Here is a 19,245-nt window from a genome sequence, read left to right as displayed (position 1 = left end):
AGTGAACTGAGAAACCGAAGACCCATCACATTCATAAAAATTAAACATTTACTCAAGCCAAAATCAAGGAAGAAATAGGGTTGTTTTCTGTCAGTTTTTTTTTATTTAATTAGACTACTTTTGGTAACCCAAGGAGCCCCCTAATGGTCACTACATATAATGCAGGTTTTAGGCACTTAAGAACTCTCAATACAGAACTTTAAATACAGTCTATGTTCTGAACAAACAGTAACACAACTGCTGATATTTTTTGCTGTTTTTTTTAATGACATTCACCCATTTTTTTCCCCATTGGAAGCTAATTTTGACAGCAGCAGGTTTTAATGAGCCAACATGTAAGATTTAATTTGGCGCTTTTGAGAACCAGTGCTTTCTGTGAAGTCCCTGCCAGCTCCAGCATCTCTGGAAACATTTCCAGTTCCAAACTCTAATTAAAGAGTTTTGCCCAGAAACCAGGAATTGAAAATGAGGCACAACTTCAACCAAATGCCCTTCACTATTACCTGAAGCTGTGCCATGGCTGGAGTGGAGTCAGACGCAGTCATTACCTGTGCACTTTTACTGATGTGTATTGCTGTTGTTATACTTATATTGGAAAAGGCTGACGCATACAGTAGGACAGGACACCAGTTAGCTCAGAACTTAAGTGCAAGTTGGACGCTGCAGGGTTCATGTAGCTCTCTGTAGCTGAGCTGACAGATCTGATTAGCATTTGGGCTAAGAGCTTTCAGCACCACGGACAGCTCCTTTTGCCCTCCCTCTCTCTCTTGGTGTTCTCTCTCAGTTGCTCACCCCTTCTCAACTTCTAGCCATGGGGCACTTTGACACCTACGCCTGCATAAATGTCTGGTATGCCTGAGCTAACAGTGTCTTTAACCCGTGGATCACCTCCGTCAGTGATGCCAGGTAGTGCACCCTCTTTCTGTCGGTCTGGCTTATCTCAGGTTCTTTTACCCATGTGGAGGACTGCTCTGTTGTTGCCTCTTTTGCTCACTGTACCCTCCACAAAGACTCATATCTCGGTATTCTGGAAAGCTGTTCATTGATTCACCTTCTTTGGGAATAAAAGCAAAAATCCTTCTCTGCCCCTCAAGTTATAACACTTCAAAAGTCTTTCTTGTTTTGCGCTGATAAAAATGCTCCCATGTGCATTGAAAGTGAAATTGTTATTGAGTTTTAGATAAGCTCCTGTAACTGTTTTGTTTCTAAAAATGTTATTTGGCTTGTTTTGCCGGCGCTCTGAAAAACATTGCTGGAGTTCTCTTTGTAGCCTTTGTTAATTTCCATGTTGTCACCATTCCACTAGTGGCTCAGTGAGACGAATGTTTTTACAGTGCGATTGGAGTCTAGCCAGGCCAAGACTGGGAAGGCTGGCGCATAATTCGAGCAGTCACCCTTTAATTTGATCCCTCAATTTGCATGTGCTTGAAGCTTCCCAGAGGGAAGACTGTGGCAGCACTTGAAAGACAAGACAAAGAAAAAGTGAATAAAGAAGATGGAGAATGCACCTTTTCTTAATATGCTCCTGTGAATTGGACTAAAGAAAAGTGCTTCATTACTCTGTGTCTGCATGTATATGAATGCATATATACAAGTGTTTGATGCTTGCTGCATGTCTTGTACTTTTTTACTGATGATTTTCTTTCATCGCTCAACTCAGAATTCTGGTTCTTGTGCTTGGACAACATTGTAAGCAGCTGAAATGTGTGGAATAACATTTTAAAGGTCAAAGCAAGATGAATTGGGAAGTGAAAGGAGAAAGTATGTTCTTAACTTGCTGCACTGCATTGCAAACTAAAACCACTTTATGGTCACCCTGAACTTACTTAAGTGAAAGTCAGAGTTTTATTGCTGTAGGCACTGACAGATCAGTGATATATTCACAAACGTCTCTTTGCCTAGCGTAGTTGCCGTCCTGCTGAGTGCTGATATTGAATGCTTTAATGAAATGTTTGCTGAAGATTGATCAGAGGTATTGAGTGAGGTCAGCCTTTCCTCATTTCACGTGAAAACTGAAACGATGGATTCATGTTGAGTGTTCAGTTCTTTTATACTACCTCTAGATCCCCTAGTTACCTTTAGATGAACAGATTTAGACCTAGGTTAATTTTTTTCATACCTTCCTGGTGTGAAACGTCACCTGGGGTTAGGATATGTGATGGTTTTTATGGTAAATCATTGTAGCTGGGTGGTTATGTAGTTAGACAAATTAGCAACTAGTTGCCTTTAGAAAATTTAGAATTGTTAATTTATTAAGTTGAAAACAATTCATATTATTTAATGTACACCACCGTTTAAATGTTTGGTTACCCAGTAGCCCACACTCACCAGTTACTTCATTGGCTACACCTTGCTAGTATTGGGTTGGGCCAACGTTTCCCTTCAGAACTGCCAGAATTATTCGTGGCATCGATTCATCAAAATGCTGGAAACATTTTTGCTTCATACTGACATGACAGCATTGCACAGCTGCTGCAGATTTGTCAGATGCACATCCACGCTTTATAGGATTTAGATCCGGTTACTGTGGAGACCATTTGAGTACAGCTCAAGAAACAGTTTGAGATGATTTCAGCTTTGTGACACGGCATTTTAACCTGTTGGAAGCATCCATCAGAAGACTGGTACACTGCGGTCATAAAGGGAGGGACATGGTCACAAACAGTACTGGGATAGGCTGTGATGTGCCCAAAGGGTACCAAGAAAATATCCCCTATACCATTACACCACTAGCAGCAGCTTGAATGGTTAACACAAGGCAGGATGGATGCATGTTTTTGTGTTGTTTGTAGTGAGCCCGTGTGAATTGGAGCCTAAGTTTCCTGTTCTTAGCTGTGGTCTTCTGCTGCTGTAGCGTCTCTGCTTTAAGATTTGCGTTCAAAGATCCTCTTCTGCATACCTTGGTTGCAATGAGTGTTTATTTGACAGCTCAAAGCAGTCTGCTCATTCTCCTCTGACCACTGAAGGCCATTTTCACTCAGAACTGGCGCTCAGTGGATATTTGCTCTTTTTTGGAGGATTTTCTGTAAACCCTGCAGATGCACATGTTTCTAAAATAAATCACATTGTCTGGCACCAATAGCTAACCCATATTTGAAGTCACTCAGATCACCTTTCTTCCCCATTCTGATGCTCAATCTGAGCTTAATCTGAATTAAAAGTTTTATTTAATCACAAAGGAATTGAATCTCCACTAAGACCCCCCACCTTTATCTTGATTATTGTTGGATGACTTGCTGACAGCTGTCCATGTGACAGACACTGAAACACTGAAAGTCAGCGAGCTCACTGAAGACTCAGTTTGTAGGATTACATCTGTATCCATGACTTTTTCTCTTGAGGCTAAGTGTTCACATGTTCAAGTGTGTTGGCTGGTGCACATTTATCAGTGAGTCATCTTTATATTTTTTACCTGTCACAGCTGACTGAGCTCTGGAGCCTGTGTCACCAGTAGACTGTCCTCTAGTGGCATTTGATGTGCAGTACATGATGATATAGAACAGTTTGTCTCTGTCACATTAGTAAAACCAGAGTGTCTGTATTTGTGAGGATCGGGATTTGTAATACTACATTTTAATGTTTTTTATTCATGCAGCTGATTTGGATTTATGGCCTAAAATGTTCAGCAAGCATGCAGCTGATTTCTCTAATAATCGCACCTGCTCATAGATGAGCATTTAGCAGCTGAGGAGATTTGAATTTCCTTTCGGAATACTTGTGTAATAATGTAATAATTTGTCAGTGTTGTGTTTACAGCTTGTTTCCGCTGCCCCAAGTGGCTATAAATATAATAACGCAGGTTTAAAATGCATCAGCATAAAGTTTGGCCTCGCTTTCTATTTAACAGAATGCAAACATTATTACCTGATATCCCCAAATCAGAATAAAAATCACGTTTTATCAGTAGCAAATACTCTGTATGTGCAGCAGTGAATTTTCTCAGGTCTTATTTTAATCTCACTTTACATTCACAGTTGGTTTCTGCCTCAATAGAAATGTATTTGCCATTGCTTGCTTTGTGCTTTCATCATGTTTTCAGATGTCCTTTTCTTCGTCCTTTCTACCACTCACACACACTGCTGTCGTGTCCCATTATTGTCTTCATTTGGTTTAAATTTAATTCAGATGTTTTCTTCATTTTATTATCCTCTAAGATATACCCTGGAAACCCTGGCTTCGTTGGGTAAAAATAAGCCTCACATCTCATGATCGGTTTTCATCTTTTTCCGTCTAAACATAAGTTGTTTTTTTGTTCTCTCAACATTACAGGTCACTATTCACCCTGGAAGACCCCTAAGCAGGTAACATGCAACATCCTCAGAAATCCAGACTATCCACATTTCTGCTTTTTTATTCTGTAGATTACCACCAGTGGCTGCAGTGTGCATACGTATGTGCTAACTGGAAAAACTCTAAATTTAGCAGTGACTTGTCTGCTCTTTTGTCCGTCGTACTAACCCCCACTGATGACTCACTATATGTCCGTGTCCCGCTTATGATATTCAGCCCTTCTTTATCGTTATGAGATGGCAGAAAGACCAAATAGCCCACTCATAACATCACTAGACTTGTATCCTCCAAGTCAGGCGTGATTCATAGCCTGGCTGGGTGCCATCAGGGTAATTTACACTCAGGACATTAGGACTATTATGCTACAGCTCTAGTGCTGCTATCCATCTGTGTTCAGTGCTTTGGCATGAGCCAGATATGTTTCATCCCCTTTTTAATCTTCATTTCATAACATTTGTCCATTTGGCAAAATGTTTCAAAAGCTTTTCTGCACATCTATACCCTGCTTTTCTTCCACGGTCATTTATCTTTCACCTTCTTTTTCTTTTTTTTTCACCCAGTAGAGCAAAAACCCGTCATGTGGCATCTCTGCAAACTTGCCTTTAGCTCCGAGTCCTGCCTCCACTGCTGTTATAAATACACTACTACACTGTCATTTGCTGTCCCTACAGGCCTCTAACAACTCTGTCCACCAAACACCCTCTCAGATCAGATTCATTTTGCTTTATCTGTGTCACCCTCATATTCCTTTCATGCCTTGGCATCTTCCCAGCACTGCTCTGACCAGTCCCTGACCCCAGCTAATGTTGTCCCCATTCCAGTTCCCAACTAACATCAGAGGAAACCTCAGTTGTGCAGCTTTTAAGATGCTTTGTCTGCTGAAATCCCCTCATTGTTCAGCGTTTCTCCTTCCATCTCAACACAATCATCGTCTTTCATCTCTCTCAGAATAATTGTAATCCTAAACTCTGAGCTTTTGTAGTGCAGCAGTCAGCATACACAACCTCTCTCTTGTCTTGTTTGTTCACCTTTTTGGATGCCCCACCTGCGCCTGCCCCTCTCTTTTAGCTGCTGAAGCCCCCGACACTAGACTTTAGTACTCGTATAATTAGGTGTAATTTGTTAAAGGAATACTTCTGCAGCAGAGAATGAAATATGGAGGACTTTGGCTAATAAGGGAAGACAGGAAATCTCCTAATTGCCATATTGACCTACAGTCCTGCAAACACTCACCCCACAACTCCCAAGAGTTTTATTTGCAAATGAGCTTATTAAGATTTGCCAATCAAACTCAGCCGATACTGTAGGTAACAGAGAACAGTGCTTAATGTGGCAACACATGCAGGTGTTTTTCATTCAGCAATGCTGTCAGCCTGCAGTGCGCTCTATTCATGTGATCAAGTAGATCATCGCCATAGTGTGCTTGCTTCAGTGTCTTAATCTCAAATAAGAAGAGACAGAGTGAAAGAGAGATCAGGATGCAGAAGTCTACTCCCCGCCTTAACAAGGTCCCCAGTCTCAGCAGCCTGCCCTATGCAGACGTGCTTCACATCAATAGCAGACGCGACTGAAAACTGCAAAGAGCGGAGCTGCTTTTCATTCCTGACCAGAGCTTCCATGAAGTTGATATTTATTCTCGGTACATCTGGAACCAGATGACCTGCATTTCTCAGTATTAAAGTGTGGCACTATGCAGCCAATCTCGCCGTCTCGCTTTCAAAAGGCCTGTTGTTCCCTCCAGATCTGTCGCTCACCCTTTTTTGACATGTCAACATGTCATCTTGGCTATCTGCTTAGTGTCATGCCATGACTCAGGCGGCCCCGCTTATCTGACACATCAAGGCTGACACTTTGACTGGTGATGTCAAAACTGCCTTTGTCACCTCCAAAGCTTGACAGCACATTTTCAGATGTCTTTCTGGATGAAAGTTATCCGATTTCTGATTATATACCACACTCTACCTTACAGATAGAGAATAACTTTTGCTCTGGCCCTTTGAATCCACTATCATTTTTTTTAAATGTCCATCTAGATGTGTTAATCACGTATGTCAGATGCTTTCCTCCCTGCACACATCCCCATAAACACTGTGATCTGAATGCCAAATAGAAACAGCTGGCAGTATTTTGCTTATTTCTACTACTAACCTCACTAACATGCTTAAATTGACAGTTGGCGAAACACTGCCCCCTAACAGGAAATATTGAACCACATCAATTAGGTGCAGCAGGCCTGTCAAGCTTTGTTCTTTCCCAGATGTTAAAATATTTTAGCAGGGCTGCCTATTGTAGTCACATTTGGGGTATTTTCTTTAGTTGTGTCATAGTTATCTCAAAAATACAAGGCAAAGGCTGACTTTGCAAAATGCTGCATTCCTGATGGTTTCAATCAGAGATGTAAAATTATAATTCTGAATACACATCATCATTAAAATAGTTTGAAAAAACAGTAAACGGGGAGTTCAAGTGAGTCTGTAACTGACACACTTTGGTCCTTTTTTTATGCCCAGGGCATCATCATCAGTTTCCTGAGTTGTTTTTTTGCCAAAGCTAAAAGCATCAAGTCTTTTCCAGTATGTTTTTTCTTTCACCACATGTTTTAATCTTAAAATCAGGAGACAGATGTTACGGTTACATAAAAACATGTAAATTGACAGGCACCTTTTTGTGAGTCGAAAGCATAATTTTTTTTGTTAGAAATGAGTAGTTTTCCTTACTTTTCTCTGAAAATAGACATGCATTATTAAGTTGTAAATATGTGCGAGCAGGCAAAGCTTGACGGGTGTAGCAGCCATAAATGGGCGCGGCAGGGTTTAGTGAACTGTTACAGCTCCTTAAACGAAACCGTGCCTAGGAGTTTACGGTTCTTACTGTGATTTTGAGGATGAAATCAATCATCAGGAGTGGGAGAGCAGGAAGGGAAATACTGACCGCTCATGCCGCTGTGCTTTGCAGGTGCTGGAGCAGTGGGAGTCCCAGCAGGGCCAGAGCAGCCCTGCTCAGACCAGCCTGTCGGCTCCTGTTATCCCCCACAGCGCTCCCTTCCCAACACACCATCTTCACAGGGCCTCAGTCCCTGAGTCTGCCTCCGAGGCCTTGGCCCTGGCAAAGCCAGACCCATATGACCTTTATGAGAAGTCCAGGGCTATCTTTGAGAGTAGGCGTAAGTACCAGCGTTGATACTGCAGGTGAAGTGCTGTGAAAACACACTCCTCTCTAGAAATCAAGCAGGCCAGCTTCTACGAGGGAAGGCAGAGGAGTGAAGAGCGATCACTCTTTCTCTCAATCACAGAAGTGATTCATTGTCACTTTTGTTGCTCCACAGAAATCTGAAAAAGTCTTCTAAAATTCGCTGACCTCTTTCTTCAGAGCTGAAGATCTGTGTCTGAACTTTCCACACAATAACCACCAGTATAAAATAAAAATCAGAAGCTGTGCAGATAACTAGAAACACTGATCTTCTTCCAGCTCACATTGTAAACTGAGAAGTGTCCCTGAATAATCAGACAGGTGCTTCTGCACAGTTATATTTCCATCCCGTGACTTGTAAAATTATAAAATTCAACATATTATTGCGATTGTGCATACATCATTCTTTTGCTCAGTTGAGCATTTTAATCAGTAGAAAGTAGGACATGCTTTTTATGCATGTTTGAATTTGCAGAATAAGGATTTTAGTAACATCACAGATCTATGTTATCATAGCACACAGGTACTAGAATTAGTTTTTTATGGTCTTAAATTCTGTAAATAGACATTTACATTAAGTATTATTGTGTTTCTTTCATATTATGCTCTTATTTTGTCATTTAGATTCCTACTTGAAAGTAAAATGTGTTTCTGGGAAACACATAGTGAAATATGGATTATGTTGAGTTGGCTTTTCCACTCTCACAGTGGTGTGTAAGCCAGTTTCTTCACTGATTCTCTTTAGAGGTTAACATCTGCCTTGCATATAACTGATAACAAGTCTCATGGATTCATGGCATGACAGTATCTTTCCTCTGGTTTATTGGAGGATATTGCTATAGTAAAGTTACAGTAAAGTTTTTATTGTTAAGGCTGCTGTATATGAGGTACCTGCTATTCAAGAGGACATGGCTGTCAGAAAGTCTTCTCATCAAATCTTCCTGTTTCGCTCACTGTCGCTTCCTCCTCTTCTGTGGCGGATGCCGTGATCACTGCTGCCTTCCTCTCAGTAAAGGTCAGGGGTTGTGCCTGGTAATGCTCAGTAGGAAAAACACACAGACAGATTTTAGCAGTGCTCCATTTGACCGCCTCACTGGTGTAGGTAAAGCTGGGTGTGACCTTTTATTTAGCATCACAACCTCAGGCCATCCCAGACTCCGTCAGCTCTGGTTAAGTTCAGTCTTCTCTGACCCTTAATAAATTAATGTCAGCGATTACATAAACAGACTGAGGTATAGGATCAGGTATTTCAAACTCTTTAGCATACATTCTCAGCTTTATGAGCCTGTATTAAAAATGGTCACAGTAGGTTTTGTGGATTATTCAGTGTGACAGGGAAAAGCAGGTGTTCCTGTTTTGTTGTGTTTTATTAAATATAATTTGACAGTTTCATACGCATTAAAGTCAAAGACACTTCAAAGACAGACATGTGAGATCCTGAGTGAATAAATCCCAAGCAGGCTGCATTGCTAGAAACCACTCGAGATTTTGTGTGTGTGTGTTTGTATCTTTGAAGAAGATTGTTCGAAGATTGTTTAGACCAGTGCTCCCAACCTTTTTTCATCTGACTACATCTACTACTGCAGCCCTGTCAGACGGACTCTAAAAACCTGTTCACAACATTCTTGATCTTTAAATCTGTTAAACTGAGCTTATTTTAAACTGCATCTGAACACTTTTGGCATAATTTTCAATTGTAGCTAGTTATCTGATCCAGATGTCCTTACCTGTTAGCGTGTTATTTTAGCCATACGTCACTACTGCTCAGTTTAACAGCTGATGACCAATTTCACCACTTTAGAGTTTTGTGTGTACAGTTTCGACCTTTTCTTTATTTTTTCCATTATATTGTTGGCTGCACATCCATGATGAGAATCTTCTGTTACACTATATCCTGAAGTTGCGTGATTGTAGATTGTTGGAGAAATAGATCTGGTGACTGTGGGGTCCAATTGCTCAAGAAACCAATTTGAGATGATTTGAACTTGGAGGCATGCCTGGAAGCAGAAATCAGGAGATGGGTACATTATGGTCATAAAGGGATGAACATGGTCAGCAGCAGTACTCAGGTAGGCTGTCGGGTTTCACTAATGGTCAGTGGGTACAAAGGGACTGAAAAGGCACCAAGAAATTATCCTCCACATCATTACACCACCAGCAGCAGCAGTCTGAGTTTTACGCTAAGTTTTGACCCCAACATCTGAATGCTGCAGCAGAAATCGGGACTGATCAGACCAGGCAGCATTTTTCCAATCTTCTATTGTCAAGTTTTGGTAAGCCCATGTGAAATGTGGCACCAGGTACGGCCTTCTGCTGCTGTAACCCATCTGCTTAAAGGTTCACATGTTGTAGATTCTCCACGTCTACATGCCAACATGTATTGAGGTGCTGCCATGTGATTGGCTGATTAGATATTTGCAAAGTTATTCAAGTCCAGAGGAACAGGTGTACTCCTTATAAAGTGGCCAGTAAGTGCATGTAAAGTTTTGTTAACAGCATTGTTTATTTGTTCATGCTATCTAGTCAGCCAGCCTGATTGACTTTTTTGGGTTTACTCAATTAATTAATTCAAGCTAACAGTGAGCTAATATTATAAACTACCCCCAAAAATACAGATATACTTGAACCTATTTCCTGAATTTGATGTTTTTGAGTGTAGAAATTGACTTTGTAATTTTGATTGTTCTTAGAATATAAAGAAAAAATATAGACATACTGAAGAAATCCACCACTTCTCTATAAACAGAACTGTATATTTTGTGGTAATAGCTGCCTCGCTCTGCTCACCTGTAGTCCTGATTCTCTTTTTCTCATCATTCCTGTGGAGTTGCAGCAGAGCGCTCACTATGATTAAAACACAACTGGAATCAATTTTTCATTCACAGCCACTTGTCTGTGGTTGAGTTCATTTCACTACTTTTGCACATCATGGCGTCGTGCAAAGCTCCTGATTGCAGATCAGTGCTTGCACCCCACCTCACGCTGTAAATAAGGGATGGGTATATTACACGCTGTAAGCACTTCCCGACTTTTATGGATGATGCTGAAATTCTGCAGTGACATAATGCTGAGGCAGGGCCTTTCTGCCTTGTTTCTAGCCTTTATGGGAGTGTCTGTGTTTACTGGTGTACTCTTTGGATGTGTATGAGCATTTTTTTGTGCATTTTGCATTGTTTACAGGGACATCCTGTCCTTTGTCTTCATCTTTTAATCTAGATCCTGGGCAGCCAAGGACTGTTTTTCCTCTGGACTCTTCAGGTAAACACATACTCCTTACAGGGACACTGGAGCTCCGCACACTGTCAGGCCAGGACTTTAATTATTTTCCTCTTGTTTTGCCTCAGGAGGAGAGTACCAGGACATCGAGGTCCACCTGCGCCGACAGAAGTCCGGGTTCGGTTTCCGGGTGCTGGGCGGGGATGAGGCGGGGCAGCCTGTGAGTCCGGAGACGCGTGAGAAGGCTCGTATGGCAGTGGGCGTGGAACCCTGTCATTTTCTCCTCTCTTAACCCACTACACACACTGTGAACACCTAACCTGACCTTTGCCCCCTGAGAGAGTGCTGGCTGTGGCTGCTTTGGTGTTTATTGCTGTTTTTTACTGTAACACAACAATATTTTAGCCATGTAACTGAGTTATTAATGTGTCAGTATAACAACCACTTAACACCCACTTGCATGTGACCCACACAGTCTACACTCCGGAGTCTCGGGGCTTATGAGTCCGAAATCTTTCTGACAGCCTGCGTTTAAAAACAGATTCTCATCGGGGCGATCATCGAGAAGAGTCCAGCGGATCTAGATGGGCGCCTGCGGCCCGGCGATGAGCTGCTGTTTGTTGATGGAATCCCAGTGGTGGGGAAGCCACACAGATATGTCATTGACCTGATGCACGGGGCAGCGCGTACCGGCCAGGTGAATCTGGTTATCAGGAGGAGGGTTCAGGCGGCAGGTGAGGAAACAGCAAAGTCATCAATCTGGGATTCCTTCTTTATAGATTGTTTTAATCCACTGTTTAACACAGCATAAATGTACTGCTCTGGATTATAAAAGTGTGCAGCGTGCCACTCCTCTGTCTGTTCTCGTCCTCCTCTATTACCTCTCCTGGTCTCATTCATGTCCTGTAATGATTCAGGTTTAATCAGTCAGAAAACCGAACCACTAATCTCTGAGTAATTATGCTGAAGCCTCTCTGAAAAACACATTAGCACACCTTCGCTCTCACGCACACACATTTCTCGCTCCCTTTCCTTACTTGAGCTTCTTTACCGTGGAGACTGGGCTGGCGCTTCTTCCTCTGAACTACAGCCTGTCCTGTTCTCATTATTACGCCCTCCACCACACACATGCACATGTTCCTCTCACCAATCCAATTCTTCCCACTCTAGTCCGCCCTGTCTGTCAATTTCTTCTCCACCAAAGGCTACTGTCTGAATCATGCCTGGCCTCTTGTGTGGCCCTTACTTCCATCCTAATTGTCTGACTCCCACTGGCACTTTACGAAGTGTCAGACTCTCTCTACTCCGAGCTCACACTTTAGCCCGCACCCAGTGACCCACATTTTGCACAAATCATTGGCTTTTTTCACTATTTTCCTCCTCATGTGATAATAATTTGTGCACTCATTGGGTAAAGAAATACTAAATGTGGGCTCAAACCTTTTAATGATAACAAAGCTTGTCATAGCCTCACATTTACAGTTTAAATCCTGAACTGTTTAACTACAGAAGAGCGCAGCCCCGCTTACTAGTGAACTATGAAAACAACACTGGGTTCGATCAGTCAGTGTGCCAGAATGCATATGCACACTTTTGTCAGTGTATGCTAGAGGTGCTAGAAGCTACTTTAGCTGTGGTCAGATTGACATAAGGCAGCATTTTAATGATGTGTTTTACCACACTGTGACTGTTCTTTGCTTTTCCTGTTTTGAATTGCTGTCTTATGTTCGCTTCTTGATTCTTCACAGGGATGAGGTCTAGTTCCAGCTTAGGGGGAAGATGAAAAACACTTTGCTGGCAAAACTGTGTAGATTTTCCACATGCAAAATGATCTTTGGATTCTATGAAAGTAACTCTGTATCCTGCTGATATTTTTTTCTAGTTAGGAATCTTTAGTTTCTTTGAAGGGGACTTTTATGCTTTCACTTATTTTATGTCACTTGAACATTTCAAAACTGTGGATGATCATATTAAAGTTGGCCAAAGTTTCAAAAAATACTAGTAAATTATTTGAGGGTTTATATAGGATGTGACGGGGGGATCCTGTGAATCAAGCAAAGCTACTCTAGTATAGTACGAAAGCAATATAGAGATGGACATTTCTGTATTGTACATGGAAAAATGTAACAGTGACACTACTTCAAAGTGTCACAACACTGCTTTACCACTGGATTGTGAGTAGAAGAATTAAGGAAGCAGGAAACAAAGCATTAAACTGTTCCAGGAGCTCCCTGGAATCCACCTGGGAATTTCTATGATCCTCCAACAGCATCTCATGGAAATATATGTAGAGATCGCTCATGCCTCCAGCCTTGTTGCTATGCGCACACCTGGTTACAAAACCTGTAAGGTGCACCAGCTGTTGTAACATCATTTTTGGGATGAGATGCCGTTCTCAAGAGCAGTAGTAGCGAGCATGAACTGCACTGATAGAAGGTAACAAGAGTTTAAAGGTACTTTAATTCATTTAAGAACTTAATATTGTATTATTCAGCGCACCACAATAATTTGACACCTGGAGTCACCTGCAAATAAAGGATTTCACGATCTTATTAAATGCAGAAAATTGTTAAGGATCAAATTACTGGAGAAAAAAATTATTTTTGTTCTTACTGTGTTTCAGAAGTCTAAATTGTAAGCTGCTAACTGCTACACTTTTCTGATGGTTTACTTAAAATAGCAATGTGAGGGCTAGAGGGTTACATCATCAAAAAAAATAAAAAATCCACACACGAAAAAAGCTGCCTTATTTGAATGCTGCGACACAGCAGGGTTGCCGTTGTAGGGGGTCCTGAAAAAAACTCCATCTCAGCTGGCTGCAACAGTAAAATGCTCATTGTGCACTTTTGTATTATGAAGCAATGATGTATTTTTGATATGTTTTAGCTTGTGGCCTTCATCTGGATCATTAATGTATACATTGTAAGTGTTAATAGGGTTTGTAAGTCCTTTCCTCTCCCATTAGGCTCCTTAAGGTCTCCGATGTCTTAAAATATCTTAAATAAGCATTTACATATATATAGCTATAAAACCACTAATTTCTTCAGTGGTTTGCTGGGAAGTGGGAAACAAATGAAAATACAGTATATAAGACAAAAATAGCCCATCCATCCATCCAGCTATCATTGGGGTAGAGGCAGGGTACACCCTGGACAGGTCGCCAGTCTGTCGCAGAGGCAAAACAGAGTTTTTATAATTCTAATGAGCTTGAAAGTCATGTTTGAAATAAAGATATGACCACCTTTATTCTTCAGCACCTCCTGTAAGCCTTCTTGGAATTCCTTTAAGTAGACTTCAGGAATAGTTCTCTAGGCTTCTTGAAGGACATCCAAAGCTCTTCTTTGGATGTTGTCTTTACTTTGTTCTGTTCTCTGTCAAGATGATCCCACACTGCGTCCTCTTAGGTCTCCGTAGAGGTCTGTGCATGACTGATAGTTTCACCTTGTGGTTTTTTTCTATCCAGGTATACTATTACTGCATTGGCAGTGTGTTTGGGATCAGTATTATACTGAAAAATTAAGTCGTTGCCAATTAGATGCTTTCCAGATGGTTTAAAGCTGACAATACTTTTCGTTGTTCGTAATTTCATCAATTTTGACAAAGATTTCCTAACAGGTTTTTCTTCTTTGTTCAGGAGGTGACTTTCAGATCCTTTTCATCTGCTTTACATAGTTTTTTTCTTTTGTCCTCCACTTGTGCAGTTCACTCAACCTTTAAGAATTCACTTAACACCAAGCTGAGATATGTTGAGATGTGAGGTTTAGGGCTAACAGCTCTTTAAGAGTCACCTTGTTGGTGCAAACATACAATTTTATGCCTTTTGACATTAATCTGCACATTTGGGAAGGGTTCTCAAACTCAGCTACATACCTCTGTTCTGATTCCTCTCTGCGACGCCCTACAGGCGAGTCTTGTCCAGAAAACGGCCGCAGCCCAGGTTCTGTCTCCACGCAGCACAGCTCCCCACGTAGTGACTTCACGTATGGCAACAGCACCAGCACACCCCAGGCTCCCAACGCTGGCATGGGCAACGCCGGTGCTACTTCAGACGGGACCTCGAACACACAACCAAGCGATGTCATAATCAGCCGAAAGGAGAGCGAGGGCTTCGGCTTCGTCATCATCAGCTCGCTCAACCGGCCTGAGGCGGCCACAACTAACAGTGAGTCCAGTGATTATTAAAGAGTCAAGTAGGTGCTTAAGCATCATCAGTCATTCTCTGCTTAGCATAACAACTGCTTCGAGTGCTAACCATTGTGGCAAAGCTCATAGATGCTTGTAAATAATCAGGTAGTCTCTTTATAGTGTGAAGAAAACTTATTGGTTAGGGTAGGCAAGGTCACGGCTTGGTAAAAAGTGAAGCGCCTCTCATTCTAGCTCCTCAATTATACATGCCCTCCCACAGCACGTCAGTTACACACATATCTGGCGCACTGCTCTGAGCATCAGTGCATCGCCCACACACACATGAAGAAAAACTGGATGCCTTACGTAAGCCTGAGGTGAATAGCAAAATGAGAGAGGCAGAGACACGTTCAGTCAGTCAGGCAGTGAGTGGTGTGTGAGCACAGACTAGCGTAATCCTCCAATCTGCTGCCGAGCGCGTCTTTACCCGCTGTTGCGTGTGTGAATACTCCAACAGCTGTGCCCCACAAAATTGGCCGCATCATCGAGGGCAGCCCGGCAGACCGCTGCGGGAAGCTGAAAGTGGGAGACAGGATACTGGCGGTGAACAACCAGTCCATCGTCAACATGCCGCACGCTGACATCGTTAAGCTGATCAAAGATGCAGGCCTTAGTGTCACCCTGAGGATCATACCACAGGAAGGTGAGACATGGACACACACGCACACAAAACACCTGCTGACGGTGATTCATGACAGATATTGAATTAGCTTTGTTAAATGAAAGCTGCAAAGCCTTGTGTCACATTCACAAGCCAGTCATACTCTGTTTTTATGACACCTCTGCATGCAGATGCTTGGAACAGAAGTGCACGTCTCTAACAATAACACTAATACAATAATACAATAATACAGAACACACTCCGGCTGTATCACTGAGAAATGTGTTCCCTTCTCCCATTTACCAAGTGATTCTTTTCATTTGTTGCTTTTGAGAAAGATTTCAATTCAACAAGAGACTCTTAACTACTCACAATAAACTTGAATCACAGCAACCAAGGCTGCCGAGAAAGGATTTTCTTTTTGCATCACTTCCCACTGATATTCCACTGACATTTGTATTCCCATTATTTTGAAATACCTGTAGATTTTTGACCACTGTTAGTGGGCCCAATAAGGGATGCACATTACAATGAGGAGTAAGTGAGACTCACTGATGATCAAAACCGGAAAAAAACACACACTTTCACCAAATGATTACACAATAGACTTTGATAAAGCTGCAGTTGTGTTGCTAGATAGATTTAAACCCATTGTACTTCTCCACTGCTGGCCAATCACAGCAAGAAGTAGCTGAGGATATTGTGTAGCCATAGAAATTGCCAACCCTGGCAGTAGTTGTGTTTTATTTAAAATAGAAAATAAAGGTCATACATATCAATATTTTTTATTAAGAATTATTCAAATCAAGAACACTTTCACCACCACTCAGCTTTAATCGGCCACTTGATGTTTTTTTCAGGCCATTGTTTCATTTCTGTCATAGTAAATAAAGTGAAGACTCAAATATGCCCTTAGGCATGTGGTGAAAACCTAAACAGGAATCTCCTTTTCCGCTCAGATTTAGCAGTTGAAAAGAAATAAATAGCGCCGTTACTCCAGCAGATCAACTTTATCAGAGGACAATAGGTTTGCTGTGCTGCCCTCAAGTGGCCAAGACAATCAAGTTATAGTGACAAGATAGCCTTAGCTGATACCTTATGGTTTGATTTTCTTACATCACATTCTGTTTTTCAGAGGTGAGCAATCCTCCATCAGCCCCCAGCTCGGAGAAGCAGAGCCCCATGGCTCACCAGCACAGCCCTAAGGCCCAGCTAAACACTGCAGCCTCCCTGTCTAACCAAGCAGTGACAGAACCGAGCCCCTCTGCCAGCCAGCCCAACCCCATGCCCCACCAGAGCCCTGTGACTCAGCTTCCTGCCCCGACACCTCAGACCTACACCCACGAGAGCAGGTAAGAGTCGGTTTACAAGCAGCTGCCTTGATATTTTTTTTTATGACGCAGTGAAGCATTTTTTATAGACTAGCTCTTTATCTGCCTCTGGGGTGAAACACCGTTCCTCTGAGAATAAAGGTACCCTGAGCGAGTCAGATATCTCCTTTCTCTTTCTCTTCACCTTGCGCTCGAGCCTCTCTCTCTTCTCCCCTTTTCAGTTTCTTTTTCCAGCTTCATCTTTGTCTCTCTTATTGTCCCTTCTCTTTGTTCATCTCTCACGCTCGCTCACTATTTTGTTGTATAACATCACTTAACTCTTATGGAGTGCTAAATTATTTACATAAATTGCTTTTTTATCAAGATCTGTTGAATATTTTACCAAGAACTACAGGGGTCCCAAAATTTACAGCCTCATTTCCTTTCCCTCTGCTTTACACAGTATTCAGATATCTTTGCACTCATCAGCGTGAGAGAGAGTTTGTTTTTATTATAAACATTTTATGTGATGTTTAATTTCCTCACTTAAGTTGTGTTTAATGGTTGTCATTTCAAAACTAAAAACAAGCCATTTCTGTCAGCGCCGGATGACCCAGCAGTTTGTTAGAGATGGGGTTTCTTTTTTTGTTTGCTAAGCACGCTGAAAGATAACACGAGTAATGTTCCATGTCCAAAGGTGGTGATGACAGCTGTAGGAATCCCCCCTGGAAGTTCCTCCTTCATTCTCATTGGTCTGTTAGTTACAGGTCTGAGGTGAAGGCGAGGCAAGATGTTAAACCAGACATCCGACAGCCACCATTCACAGACTACCGACAGCCGCCGGTGGACTACCGGCACCCTCCCGTGGCAGACTATCGGCAGCCGCCAACGTTGGATTACAGACACCCGCCTCTGCTGGACTATCGACAGCTAGCCACAGATGCTAGACAATTTGCCATCCCAGAGTACCGAATGCCACCAGTTCAAGTAAGGAAGGACTTTGCCTTGAGGATGAGAGTGACTCATCCTTCAACAGACTCTTTTCTGAAGGTCAAATCATACAGGATTGTCAATACGAACATTGATATTTGAAATCTAGGACATAATCATATCAGTCCCCTACAGCTCTACGGAGCCTTTTTAGTATCTGTTAACTCTTTTTCTTTAAATTTTATCTCTGCTATCTGTGCACAAATCCAATTAAGAGCCAGACATGAGTTGGTGAAAACCTAAAACTGAGCACAGCGTTGGTTCAGGCAGGTCACAAAGTTGAGCTCAGCCTGCAATCCTGCATGATCAGCTGATGACAGCTGAGCTCAGTGCCAGCTTACAGGAGCTAATGGCTCAGCTGGTACCCCTCTACACATCCAACTGACAAATCTTAGGCCTGCCTACAGATGCAAGTCATTTTGCGGCACACTTACAACACAGCTCCTACTTTTCATGCTGCATATCTGTTCTCTGTGCTCCATTATGTATGGACTGTCTTCCTGCTGCTGTTTGCACTAAGGGGCGACCGTGGCTCAGGGGGTTGGGAAGCGTATCTGTAACCGGAAGATCACCGGTTCGATCCCCGGGCTCTCTGTCCTGGTCGTTGTGTCCTTGGGCAAGACACTTTACCCTACTGGTGTTGGCCAGAGGGGCCGATGGCGCGATATGGCAGCCTCGCTTCTGTCAGTCTGCCCCAGGGCAGCTGTGGCTACAACCGTAGCTTGCCTCCACCAGTGTGTGAATGCGAGAGTGAATGAATAGTGGCATTGTAAAGCACTTTGGGTGCCTTGAAAAGCGCTATATAAATCCAATCCATTATTATTATTATTATTATTATTAATACAAACTCCTCCAAAGAAGGGAAACGGGCTCCCAGCACAGAGCTGTACCACCACTTATAAATGATTGCAGGTGTAAAGAAACCTTCCTTCTCCTTACTGAGCAGGTTAAAGGAGAGCGATAAATGGACTTAAAGTTGTATGGTGGCCATAAATATGACAAAAAATTGCCAATATTTCACCAATGATATTTTGGATGTAAATGGTAAATGGCCTGTATTTGTATAGCGCTTTACTAGCCCCTAAGGACCCCAAAGCGCTTTACACAACCAGTCATCCACACATTCACACACTGGTGATGGCAAGCTACATTGTAGCCACAGCCACCCTGGGGCGCACTGACAGAGGCGAGGCTGCCGGACACTGGCGCCACCAAGCCCTCTGACCACCACCAGTAGGTAACGGGTGAAGTGTCTTGCCCAAGGACACAACGACTGAGACTGTCCAAGCCGGGGCTCGAACTGGCAACCTTTCAATTACAAGGTGAACTCCCACCTCTTAAGCCACGATGTGTAAATAAGAAACTACTTCCTAACAAGTAAACTTAAACTTTGAGCTGTATATCAACCTTGTGTTCACAGCTCAGCTGCCAGTGGCCAATAAATGTATAAATACTTCTAAATTT

The 19,245-nt window shown here is 42.4% G+C and overlaps 1 protein-coding gene across 11 annotated transcripts in view; it reads left to right on the top strand.

Moving 5' to 3' along the window:
• The window catches only part of magi2a (membrane associated guanylate kinase, WW and PDZ domain containing 2a), a 257,866-nt gene that overhangs the window by 226,102 nt on the left and 12,519 nt on the right, over window positions 1-19,245 (top strand). For 6 of the 11 annotated variants that reach the window (XM_084909999.1, XM_084909990.1, XM_084909996.1 and 3 more), the window contains 9 exons: window positions 4,270-4,301; window positions 7,246-7,453; window positions 10,696-10,737; window positions 10,824-10,939; window positions 11,237-11,429; window positions 14,600-14,857; window positions 15,338-15,523; window positions 16,617-16,833; window positions 17,553-17,778. In XM_084909999.1, coding sequence (XP_084766125.1) covers window positions 4,270-4,301; window positions 7,246-7,453; window positions 10,696-10,737; window positions 10,824-10,939; window positions 11,237-11,429; window positions 14,600-14,857; window positions 15,338-15,523; window positions 16,617-16,833; window positions 17,553-17,778 — 1,478 coding nt within the window. The remainder of the gene's footprint in view (window positions 1-4,269; window positions 4,302-7,245; window positions 7,454-10,695; window positions 10,738-10,823; window positions 10,940-11,236; window positions 11,430-14,599; window positions 14,858-15,337; window positions 15,524-16,616; window positions 16,834-17,552; window positions 17,779-19,245) is intronic. The other 5 variants (XM_084909992.1, XM_084910000.1, XM_084909991.1 and 2 more) reach the window with 4 other exon arrangements.

Source organism: Perissodus microlepis, chromosome 17, assembly GCF_051167445.1.
Source record: "Perissodus microlepis isolate ML-2025 ecotype Zambia chromosome 17, ASM5116744v1, whole genome shotgun sequence".
In the NCBI taxonomy this organism is placed as follows: domain Eukaryota; kingdom Metazoa; phylum Chordata; class Actinopteri; order Cichliformes; family Cichlidae; genus Perissodus; species Perissodus microlepis.
The sequence above is the reverse complement of the archived record's forward strand: the minus strand, read 5'-3'. Positions and strand labels throughout refer to the sequence as shown.